This window comes from Rhinatrema bivittatum, chromosome 1, assembly GCF_901001135.1.
Source record: "Rhinatrema bivittatum chromosome 1, aRhiBiv1.1, whole genome shotgun sequence".
NCBI lineage: Eukaryota > Metazoa > Chordata > Amphibia > Gymnophiona > Rhinatrematidae > Rhinatrema > Rhinatrema bivittatum.
The window spans coordinates 836,112-848,811 of NC_042615.1; the positions used below are offsets into that span (position 1 = coordinate 836,112).

General features: G+C 46.2%; 1 protein-coding gene across 1 annotated transcript in view; it reads left to right on the forward strand.

Annotated features, from left to right (window-relative positions):
* Positions 1–12,700, forward strand: part of PRDM5 (PR/SET domain 5) — a 370,296-nt gene that overhangs the window by 131,120 nt on the left and 226,476 nt on the right. The window contains exons 8-9 of the mRNA XM_029601140.1: positions 4,787–4,871; positions 5,397–5,554. Of these exons, the coding sequence (XP_029457000.1) occupies positions 4,787–4,871; positions 5,397–5,554 (243 nt within the window). The remainder of the gene's footprint in view (positions 1–4,786; positions 4,872–5,396; positions 5,555–12,700) is intronic.

The window sequence follows — 12,700 nt, forward strand, 5'->3', positions numbered from 1 at the left end:
TCTGTCCCCCTATGCTTTATAATGAAGCTCACTGACCATGTTAGCAGCCTCCCTCTGGAGCGACTCCATCCTGTTTATATCCAGAATTGTACTCAGTATCCCATGTGAGGTCTCACCAGGGACCTGTACAGGGGCAATGTCACCTCCCTTTTCCTGCTGACCATTCCTCTCCCTGTGCAGGCAGGCATCCTCCTGGCTTTCTCTGTCGCCTTATCCACCTGTTTGGTCACATTAAGATCATCAGATACATTCACCCCCAGATCCCGCTCTTCCTTTGTGCTTAGAAGAATTTCACTTCCAATGCTGTAACTTTCCCTTGTGTTTTTATATCCTAAATGCATTACTCGGCATTTTTTATCATTAAATCTTAGCTGCCAGAGCTTAGACCACTCCTCGAGCTTCACTCGATCCCTCCTCATGTTTTACACACCTTCCTGGCTGTCCGCCCTGGTACAGATATTGGTATCATTGGCAAAATGATAAATCTTTCCAGATAATTATTCCGTTATGTTGCTCACAAAAATGTTGAACAGATGCGGTGCAAGGACCAATTCTTGAGGGACAGCGCTAGTAACCCCCTCCCCTGCCACGATTTATATATTAGTCTTCTGTGAGGAACTGTGCGAGAGGCCTTGCTGAAATCCAAGTACCTTACATCTAGCGCTCTCCCGTGATCCAACTCTCTGGATACCTAATCAAAGAAGTTGATCAGATTCGTCTGACAGGATTCACCTCTATAAAACCAGGCTGCCTGGGATCTTGCAGTCCCATTGGATTCCAGAAACTTCAATCTCCTCTGTTTTAGCAGCGACTCCATTAGTTTGCTCCCCACAGAGGTCAGACTCACTGACCTGCAGTTCCCAGCCTCCTCCTCACTTCCTCTTTTATGAACAGGAACCACATCCACCCGTCTCCAGTCCTCCAGGACTACTCCAGACTCTAAGGAAGCCCTGAAAAGGTCACCAGCGAGGCTGCCAGAACATCTCTAGATTCCCTTAGTACTCTCGGATGTATCCATCCGGCCCCATCACCTTATCTACTTTAAGTTTAGTCACCTCGTCACAGACGATCTGCTCTGAAAGTCGATTCAGGTTTAGCTCACTTCCAGTCTTACTTGTGTTTGCTTTATGTGGTCCTGCTCCAGGCCCTTCCACAGTGAACACGGAACAGAAAGATTTGCTAAGCAATTTTGCTTTTTCCTCATCAGCCTCTCATATTCCTTCCCTTCATCTCAGAGTCTCACAATGCCACTTTTCCAATTCTTTCTATTACTAGCATATATTAAAAAAAAAAGTCTTGTCCCCCCCCCCGTTTTACATATTTGCTATGTTTTCTTCTATTTGAATGTTTGCATTCCTGACTGCTTTCCCAGCTTCTCTTTAGTTTTCCAGATATTGTCGCTGGTCTTCCTCTCTCTGGGACCTCTTGTGGTTTATGAATGCAAACCTTTTCTCCTTTACCTTTTCAGCTGCTTCCTTAGAAAACCATAAGAGTCTCTTTTCCCTCTTCCCTAACAAAGAGATTAGTTGCCCTTGTGATATCTCCTTTTAGTTTTCCCCACTCCCCTTCTACTTCCCCCAGATTTTCCCATCCAGCTGACGACTCCTTGAGGTTCTCCCCCATTTTAACTGAAGTCTAGGACCCTCGCCTTTGAGCCTTCATCTCTTGCGTCCTAATACTGAACCCCACCATCCGGGGGTCACTGGTTCCCGGACGATCATTCACTACTAGATTAGAGATGCTGTCCCTGCTGGCAAGGACCAGGTCTAGGATGCTGTCGCCTGGATCTTATTTTCTTTGGATCCTGTGCGCCCTTGATCTTCTACACATCCCCTACCCCCTATCAGAGCATTTTATCCTGCTTTTTGATATCTGCTCATCCAGTCCTCGTTGGCTCCTGTCCGTTCTACCTTGCCACACTCGTGGCCTAGACACTTTTTCCTTATTATTCTTTCCCTCCCTTTTCCTCTTGAACGATGATTACACTGCAAACCTGATTTCATTTATATACAGTGCCATGCAAACGTCTTCCCAAAATTGGATGTTCTTCACATTCTGCCTGTAAAAAATACAAATCAAAATGCGTTAAAGTAGGAATATATTTCACTGATCTAGACAACATACTCCACACTTTCATCAAGAAAGAAAAATCATAGAAATATTCCAGAACTAATTAAGAATAAAAAAGGTCTTGATTGCATAAATCTTCACACCCTGTGACGTAGTAAACCCAAATTAGACCCAGTTTGACAAATTGCCTTAACGAGGCCACAAGTTAAATGCAGCCTACCTGTGTCGGAGCTGGGTAGAGAGGATCTTTTGTGCGACGTGAATTTGAAGCACAGGTCAAAGCATGCCAGGCAGCGAGCTGGGGAAAGAAGTGCAGAATACATTCTCCAGAGGTACAGTTGGGGGGGGGGGAATGGGTTTCAATATCCACCGGGGCATTGTCGGGTCCATCATTGAAAAGTGGAAGCAGTTTGGCAGCACCGGGACACTGCCTCCAAAGTCAGGAAATTCACCCTGAGACCTGAGGAACCGAGGAGAAGGTTCAGTGTTTAACAACCTCAAGATTATTCCGCACACAAGGCCTGTACCAGAGGGTGGGAAAGAAAAGCCGTGGGATGGGCCGCTTAGTGTTTGTAAAGATATGCAGGAGAAGAGCTTGTGATCTGAGACAAAAGCAGCACATCACCCTGCTATAACCCCATCCCTACAGTAAGGCATGGGGATGCTTTGCAACAGGAAGCTCAAGCAAGCTTGTGAAGTTCGAGGGCCAAGTGGATGGTGTAATGTGCATTCTGGCAGAAAACCTGTTCTAGTCTGCCCTAGCACTGGGGAGGAAGTTCACAGTGAGCCCAAGCACTAAGCAACAGCAGCAGTGGAGCGGCTTAGCTAGAAGAGACCATCCCAGACATCTTGAAAGAGCGGGAGCTCTGCTGCCAGGAAGGATGGGCAAAAGCTACACCCTCCTGCCATGCAAAGCTGGTACACCCCTCCTGCAAAAGGGCTTCTACCAGGGATTGAAGACTTTTTGGGTTTTATTCTTAAGTACTTTTGGAATATTCTCTAATTGTGGAGTAGGTTGTGTAAAACAGTGAAACAAACTCCTCCTGTAATGCATTTTGATTTGCATATTTTAGACAATTTGAAAAATGTGCAAGGGAGTAAAAGCTTTTAGTGGCACAGTCTTAATCTATTTCCATGGCAGTACTTGAGGACTTATTTTTGGATGCGTTTATTATTCACTTGATTTTCCGCTTTGATGCTGGTTTGCAGATTTTATTGAAGTTTTGTTTCTTGCTGTGCCACTTTTAGTCCTGGTGCACGTTGCTCTTCTGTATTTGCTGTTGCATTGTTGCACGCAGCTCTTGACCTCTCTCCTTCCTTCTGCTCTTTCTGCCTTCGCTTCACGTGGCCACATCCCCACCAGGTCTTTCTCCACTGCTATCGCCTCCCCTTTAGACGATCCTTCAGACTGAGGAGGATGGGGAAACGAAGAGTCGCTGTTTGTTCTGTATCAGAAATCTTGGAGAGGAAAAGAGCAAGTGATGAGAGCAGTGCATTCAGCCTGGGCGCTGCTGCCTGACTGCTTTGCTTTTCAGTCATCGCGGTTTATGCTCCATAAGGACATAAGAACATGCCATACTGGGTCAGACCAAGGGTCCATCAATCCCAGCATCCTGTTTCCAACAGTGGCCAATCCAGGCCATAAGAACCTTGCAAGTACCCAAAAACTAAATCTATTCCATGTAACCATTGCTAATGGCAGTGGCTATTGTCTAAGTGAACTTGATTAATAGCAGGTAATGGACTTCTCCTCCAAGAACTTATCCAATCCTTTTTTAAACACAGCAACACTAACTGCACTAACCCCATCCTCTGGCAACAAATTCCAGAGTTTAATTGTGCGTTGAGTGATTAGTCTTAAATGTGCTACTTGCTAACTTCATGGAGTGCCCCCTAGTCTTTCTACTATCCGAAAGAGTAAATAACCGATTCACATCTACCCGTTCTAGACCTCTCATGATTTTAAACACCTCTATCATATCCCCCCTCAGTTGTCTCTTCTCCAAGCTGAAAAGTCCTAACCTCTTTAGTCTTTCCTCATAGGGGAGCTGTTCCATCCCCTTTATCATTTTGGTAGCCCTTCTCTGTACCTTCTCCATCGCAATTATATCTTTTTTGAGATGCGGTGAAAGATTTCATCACGCTTGGGAACTTCCAGATTTGTAGACCTAGGAGCACCATTTTCATGCTTCCGATGCTGTAGCAGCCCACGTGGCCAATGAGTTGTGAGCAGTGCCAGAAGACCAGTTGCTTAGGAAAGCTGTTTTGTCATCGTGGTTGATGGCGCACACACAAAGCTGCTGTGGGATTTACCCCCAAAGCAAAACGGGTCATGAATCCTTCAGCAAATGTTTTTCAGTGGCCTTCAGATATAAGTGAAATAGCTGCTAGTCATCCATTAGATGCAGGGTCTCCTCTGGCTCCTCAGTCCTGAGCAGGGCGGTGTCTAGCACGGACACCCACCGGTTTTCTCATGCTTCTGACCTTACTGCGTTCAGTACAGCGTTAAAGAGGTCCGTAATCCCCTTCAGCCTGCAAACCATACGTTTTCTATTGACTTTCTTGTTTATGATCCTTTATCCTCGGCTGCTGCATTGCTAAAAATCTGGGCACTTCTGCCCTTCAGCCCCGGGCTAGGAAATAATTACTCTCTGCCAGAGATGTGTGATCGTGCTGAAGACATGCATTTAATTATCATTAAACCCTCACTTCACAGGTTCACGAGATCTTCAAGTGTCAGGAATGTGAGAAGAAGTTTATTTCACCTAACCAGCTTAAACGCCACACCATCACGCACTCAGGTGAATGAACTGGGCCGATGCTGGGCGGGGCTGCGGGTTCGTTGCCCGTCTCTGGGTGACGGCTGCTGTATTCCCTGTGCACCGCTGGGGGGGGGGGGGGGGAACCCCTGGGAGTGCATAGCTGTGGCGAATCCACCAGTTGAACCAGAAAGCTTGGGTGGAGAACTCAATGTGGTGAGTGCTTTTAATGAAGGTGTAAAGTCGTCAAGCTGGCTTTCATGTTCCTAATGTGGATGCAGGCTTTTCAAGTCTTCTCCTTTTGATTTAAGTTAATTAGGATTAGGGCTTGAAAAGTAATATTGCAAAGAACGTGCCAGCTTCATGATAAACCCCAATGCTCGTCTTTTATGCTGGCAACTTAACCTTCTTGAACATGAAGGGCATTAGATTCTCTTTATAATTGGTTTAGGCCTAATTAGGCTGACTTAATTGCCTCAAATTCTCTGAGGATTCTCTTCCCTTCATCTTCTCTCCTCCTGCCACATAAACAGGAAAGTAAAAGTTCTCCCTCCTCCTCCTCTGCAGAAAAACGCCCCTACACCTGCGAAGTGTGCAGCAGGTCCTTCAAACGCCTGGATCAAGTGAGCGCTCACAAAATCATTCACAGCGAGGACAAACCTTACCAGTGCAAGCTGTGCGGGAAGGCCTTTGCGCACAGAAATGTTTACAAGAATCACAAGAAGGTAAAGCAATGCCTTGTTTGTAACCCATGCAGTGTGTTTGCCTAACAATTACTAACAGGGAGAAGGAAGAGCATGACGGGTGCGCCACGACAGTCCCCCCATCCGAAGAAGCTCTAGGTAGGGGACCCAGCTGGAGAGCCGTGCCTCGCTGCGTGACCCCGTGTAAGTCGCTTACAATTACTAACAGGGAGAAGGAAGAGCATGACGGGTGTGCCACGACAGGCCCCCGATCCGAAGAAACTCTAGGTAGGGGACCCAGCTGGAGAGCCGTGCCTCGCTGCGTGACCCCGTGTAAGTCGCTTACAATTACTAACAGGGAGAAGGAAGAGCATGACGGGTGTGCCACGACAGGCCCCCCATCCGAAGAAGCTCTAGGTAGGGGACCCAGCTGGAGAGCCGTGCCTCGCTGCGTGACCCCGTGTAAGTCGCTTACAATTACTAACAGGGAGAAGGAAGAGCATGACGGGTGTGCCACGACAGGCCCCCGATCCGAAGAAGCTCTAGGTAGGGGACCCAGCTGGAGAGCCGTGCCTCGCTGCGTGACCCCGTGTAAGTCGCTTACAATTACTAACAGGGAGAAGGAAGAGCATGACGGGTGTGCCACGACAGGCCCCCCATCCGAAGAAGCTCTAGGTAGGGGACCCAGCTGGAGAAACGTGCCTCGCTGCGTGACCCCGTGTAAGTTGCTTACAATTACTAACAGGGAGAAGGAAGAGCATGACGGGTGTGCCACGACAGGCCCCCCATCCGAAGAAGCTCTAGGTAGGGGACCCAGCTGGAGAAACGTGCCTCGCTGCATGACCCCGTGTAAGTTGCTTACAATTACTAACAGGGAGAAGGAAGAGCATGACGGGTGTGCCACGACAGGCCCCCCATCCGAAGAAGCTCTAGGTAGGGGACCCAGCTGGAGAGCCGTGCCTCGCTGCGTGACCCCGTGTAAGTTGCTTACAATTACTAACAGGGAGAAGGAAGAGCATGACGGCTGTGCCACGACAGGCCCCCCATCCGAAGAAGCTCTAGGTAGGGGACCCAGCTGGAGAAACGTGCCTCGCTGCATGACCCCGTGTAAGTTGCTTACAATTACTAACAGGGAGAAGGAAGAGCATGACGGGTGTGCCACGACAGGCCCCCGATCCGAAGAAGCTCTAGGTAGGGGACCCAGCTGGAGAAACGTGCCTCGCTGCGTGACCCCGTGTAAGTTGCTTACAATTACTAACAGGGAGAAGGAAGAGCATGACGGGTGTGCCACGACAGGCCCCCCATCCGAAGAAGCTCTAGGTAGGGGACCCAGCTGGAGAGCCGTGCCTCGCTGCGTGACCCCGTGTAAGTCGCTTACAATTACTAACAGGGAGAAGGAAGAGCATGACGGGTGTGCCACGACAGGCCCCCCATCCGAAGAAGCTCTAGGTAGGGGACCCAGCTGGAGAGCCGTGCCTCGCTGCGTGACCCCGTGTAAGTCGCTTACAATTACTAACAGGGAGAAGGAAGAGCATGACGGGTGTGCCACGACAGGCCCCCGATCCGAAGAAGCTCTAGGTAGGGGGACCCAGCTGGAGAAACGTGCCTCGCTGCGTGACCCCGTGTAAGTTGCTTACAATTACTAACAGGGAGAAGGAAGAGCATGACGGGTGTGCCACGACAGGCCCCCGATCCGAAGAAGCTCTTGGTAGGGGACCCAGCTGGAGAAACGTGCCTCGCTGCATGACCCCGTGTAAGTTGCTTACAATTACTAACAGGGAGAAGGAAGAGCATGACGGGTGTGCCACGACAGGCCCCCCATCCGAAGAAGCTCTAGGTAGGGGACCCAGCTGGAGAGCCGTGCCTCGCTGCGTGACCCCGTGTAAGTCGCTTACGGAGTCGGTTCGCTCTCCTTTGTAAATTATATGCAGCCCGCAGTGCTTAGACATAATGATTGTCATTCTGAGCAAATATCCAAGCTTTTAACACACAAACAAGCCTAAGGGTTGCAGGATATGAAATATTTATTTGACAGAAAGTCAGTGGCAGATCCTTCCCCCTCTCTCTCTTTTGGTTTAGAGGCGTTTAGGAAGGAGGGGGTTGTTTTTCTTCGGTGGTGTTGAAGCTATGCATCTTTTTCCACGATCTGAAGAAACTCTACCCGGGCTAGGAAAACACCAAAGGGATGAGCTACTTGTGTTGATTTAGGCCCAAACGTTGCAGGACTTGAGCCCCGCACAAGCCCTGCCATTATTCATCTCCCGAATTACAGGAGTGGAAGAAATGAAGCCGCTGGTTTCCTGCCCGGGCTCTGGGGCGCTCTCCTCGTCTTTTGATGAAACTGATATGCCAGGGCTTCCAAAGCTTTTCTCACAGCTTGGCTCTTGTTCCGTGCCATCTGGGAATTTGGCATGGGATTCTTTGCACCATCTCCTCTGCTTGCAGCCCAGAATCATATGCAAGCAATAAGGAAACAGTGATGTGTGTGTGTGCTGAAGCAGAACGGGCCTCCATGTCAGGGCTTGCATTCTCGATGCACAGCGACTCCTCCAAGCTGCAGTGTGGATACGGTTACAGGAAAGTGCCGCCAGTGCTTCCAGAAGTCCCCTCACACTAGTTAAAGTACATTCTACGGGTTTGGTAAAATTATTAATACAACCGCAGAATCAAGAAAGCTTATAGGGATGCATTGATTCTAACTGTGACTGTACAGAGCATCATCTCCCGACTCCTGAGATATAGGACTGAATGCTCCTGTTTATTTTCTCTCACTAGAACAACTTAAAATGACAAATCGTTCATGAAATTTAGTCCGTTTAGACACATGACTACACGAGGAGGCAGGAGAATTTGTTTGTAAGAGCCCCTCATACTAGTGGTTTGTGTCTTGCTTCGATCTGTAAATGTGACGGTCTATTTCAGTGGTGAGAAGATGTAAGAGAACGACCTCAGTGAGGTGACTGCAGGATTGTGGAGCGAGCCACTTCCGCAAATTTTAAAGAGAAGTACAATATTGTATTAGTGATGAGTAACTCCAGGGAGCCTGTCGGCTGTGCTGGAGCAATTGTGGGAAAGAAGCACCATGACAGGCACCTAAGGATGGTGCCCAGTGACAGCAAACGAGATTGCAGGGGCGAGGTGTGATTTGATCCTTTAGTGGAAGGGGCCTAGCCCACGCAATCAGAATTGTGTGGCTTCCAGGGGCATAACTTTGTTTTATGTTTCCTAACCTCCTTTATTTGCTTTGTCCGTGTATATTAACTGGATTGTAAAGTCCACAGAGCAGGGACTCTCTCTCTTATGTGTATCTATACAGTGCTGGGTGTGTCTAGAAGCACTAAGGATGCGATTAGCAATGGTCGTGCTCCTTAGCTGCATGTCTGGGGGATGGGACACTCTCCTGACCTAAATGTCTGTCTAATAATACATGAGCAATCCTGTATATATCTGCAGCTCTGGCAGTCCTTTAGGGATTGCATTTCTGTATTGATGTAAGATATTGATAAGACAAGCTACGAGAGAATTTGAAAAGAACTTGGCCGTAGAGGCAAAAAAATAACAAAATATTTTTAAAATATATCTGAAGCAGAAAGCCTGCAAGAGAGTCAGTTGGATCGTTAGATGATCAAGGGGTTAAAGGGAAGATAAATCATTTAATCTTTCCATGATGGCTTTCTTTGCTTCAGTGTTTACTGAAGAGGATATTGGGGAGGTACCCGTACTGGAGAAGGTTTTCAAGGGTAATAATTCAGATGAACTGAACCAAATCATGGTGAACTTGGAAGATTTGGTAGGCCAGATTAACAAACTGAAGAGTGGTAAATCACCTGGACCCGGATGGCTTATACCCCAGGGTTCTGAAAGAACTAAAAAATAACATTTCATACCTATTTCAGTTAATTTGTAACCTACCATTGAAATCATCCGTTGTTCCTGAAGATTGGAAGATAGTCAATGTAACCCCGATATTTAAAAAGGGATCCAGGGGTGATCCGGGAAACTATATTCAGGTGAGCCTGACTTCAGTGCCGGGAAAATTCGTGGAAACTGTTATAATGAATAAAATCACAAAACATTTAGATAGACAGGGTTTAATGGGACACAGTCAGCATGGATTTACCCAAGGGAAGTCTTGCCTAACCAATCTGCTTCATTTTTTTTGAAGGGGTTAATAAACATGTGGATAAAGGTGAACCGGTAGATGTAGTGTATTTGGATTTTCAGAAGGCGTTTGACAAAGTCCCTCATGAGAGGCTTCTAAGAAAACTACAAATTCATGGGATAAGAGGCGATGTCCTTTCGTGGATTACAAACTGGTTAAAAGACAGGAAACAGAGAGTAGGATTAAATGGGCAATTTTCTCAGTGGAAAAGGGTAAACAGTGGAGTGCCTCAGGGATCTGTACTTGGGCCAGTGCTTTTCAATATATATATAAATGATCTGGTAAGGAATACGAGTGAGGTTATCAAATTTTCGGATGACATAAAATTATTCAGAGTAGTTAAATCACAAGTTGACTGTGATACATTGCAGGAGGACCTTGCAAGACTGGAAGATTGGGCATCCGAATGGCAGATGAAATTTAATATGGACAAGTGCAAGGTGATGCATATAGGGAAAAATAACCCTTGCTGTAGTTACACGATGTTAGGTTCCATATTAGGAGCTACCGCCCAGGAAAGATCTTGGTGTCATTGAAATAGTCGGCTCAGGGTGTTGTGGCGATCAAAAAAGCAAACAATGTTAGGAATTATTAGGAAGAGAATGGTTAATAAAACAGAAAATGTCATAATTCCTCTGTATCGCTCCATGGTGAGACCGCACCTTGAATACTGTGTACAATTCTGGTCACCACATCTCAAAAAAGCTATAGTTGCACTGGAGAAAGTGCAGAGAAGGGCAACCAAAATGATAAAGGGGATAGAACAACTCCCCTATGAGGAAAGGCTGAAGAAGTTAGGGCTGTTCAGTTTGGAGAAGAGATGACTGGGGGGGGGAGGGATATGATAGAGGTCTATAAAATCATGAAAGGACTTGAACAAATTAATGTAAATCGGTTATTTACTCTCGGATAATAGAAGGACCAGGGGCATGCCATGAAGTTAGCAAGTAGCACATTTAAAACAAATAGAAGAAAATTCTTTTTCACTCAGCGCACAGTTAAGCTCTGGAATTCGTTGCTAGAGGATGTGGTTAGTGCAGTTAGTGTAACTGGGTTTAAGAAAGGTTTGGATAAGTTCCTCGAGGAGACGTCCATAAACTGCTACTAATTAATAAGCAATAGTAGCTTGAGATTTATTTAATGTTTGGGTATTTGCCAGATACTTGTGACCTGTCTTGGCCTCTGTTGGAAACAGGATACTGGGCTTGATGGACCCTTGGTCTGACCCAGTATGGCAATTTCTTATCTTTTTATGAAGGCAGGTAGGAAAATTAGGACTACAAACTGGCTGGGATCTTTTCTTTGGCGCTTGTTGCCCTAGAAAGAATTCATAAGCACTTCATGGTTCTAGTTCCTTATACAGGGAGGGACTTGCATTTACATAATATTTGAGGTATATTTATTGAGAAATATGTTTTAGTTTGCACTTGTCTATTCTGCGTACCTTTTGCTAAGTCATCATTTTTCCTAACTTGGTAAGAGTACTTCCAACTTCCCTGAGTCGCAAACTACCGCGCACCCTCTGGAGCAGTTGATCCATATTGAATGTGGTTTCATATAGTATAGAAGCTTAACTGGGTCGCATTCCAGATGAGCCAGGGTGGAAAAATCCTAGTCACCCACGCGCCTAAAAGTTGCCAATCTGGTACCTGCCTAGCAGACCTAATTCCAGAAGAGGAAGAGCTGCGTCCCATGGCTGAAGACAGACTCTTGCCCTGATGTGACCCTCGTCCCCAGAACGCAGGGACCCAGTGAGACTATTCAGGGCCCATCCCCACCAGCATAAGCTTTTTTTTTTTAAACGGGAATTGTGCAGGGCACGGAGGAGAGCTGCCAGGACCGGGTTCCCATGCTGCCAGGCTAGAGAGAGGGGAGGAGACCTGCCGGTGCGGAGATGAGATGGAAAGTGAATATGATGGGCAGCTTGAGGGGAAGGAAGTTGCATGAGTGATGAGATGGAAGGAAGAGGCAGGAACATTGGGTGAAGGAGAAATCAGGACAGAAAATAAAGCAAATGAAAGCAGAAAAGGCAAGCACCCCAAAAGACATTAAATAGGCAGACTCTGCCAAAACTGTGAGAAAAAAAAGAAGAAACAGGAAAAACAAGGCAACGGAAAAACAGCACAAAAACAGAGCAGTTTTTTTGTCTGCTTCCTATTTGGGCTGGTGCCCAACTCTTCTAAATATTTCCCACCTCAGGCATGTGAATGAATTTGTTCCAATCTCACCTCCCCTTTCCTGCTGGCTCTTTCTCGCCACCGCACTACGCACCTGTGTGACCACCTTTTCTTTTTTAATTTGAATGTTTTCTTGCACAAACAATAACATACAAAGGCAAGACGCCTCATTATTACCAACAAAATCATGAGCAAGAAAAGAAAACTCAAACTGAAATATATATAAAAAGCAAATCATAAACAATCTGATATTCAGTAGAAAAACCCAGTATAAATGCAAATCCAACATAATATCAAGGCTGGTCAGTACCTAGAACATCCCACAAATTTGAAAGGAAATCTGAGGATGGAGCCCTCAGCCTAGGAAATTCATACAAAGAAAGAGAAAAGACTTTTGAGTCCAGACCGTCAAAAGCTGAGAGCAAAAATCCGCCCTGATGAAGCGTCAAGCGAAACGTTAACGTTGGCGGTGTCGGCGTTGCACTGACTTGTTTAAAAAGAAGGAATTATAACAAGTTGCAAGATAAGTGCTTTTCTACAAAGTTGGGCTAATGTTTTATAAAGGTGGAAATTTCATATGCCTTTATCTTACAGCATATTGATGGGCTCATGTTGTCTTCACGTTATCGCAACATTTCATTAATGGAAAATAAGTCGTTTAGTTTTCTGCAGCAAAAAGGATAGCGATAACTTTCAACACTAAGACCCTGTATCTCTTGTAGTTAAAATCGAAGGAGAGTGATATTTAATCCGAGATAGCGGTTCAATCACCCTGTTGAAACTGGACATGAAAAAACAGTTACAGTAAAAATTAACGAAGAGTGATAATTACTTTATGACAGTGGCTTA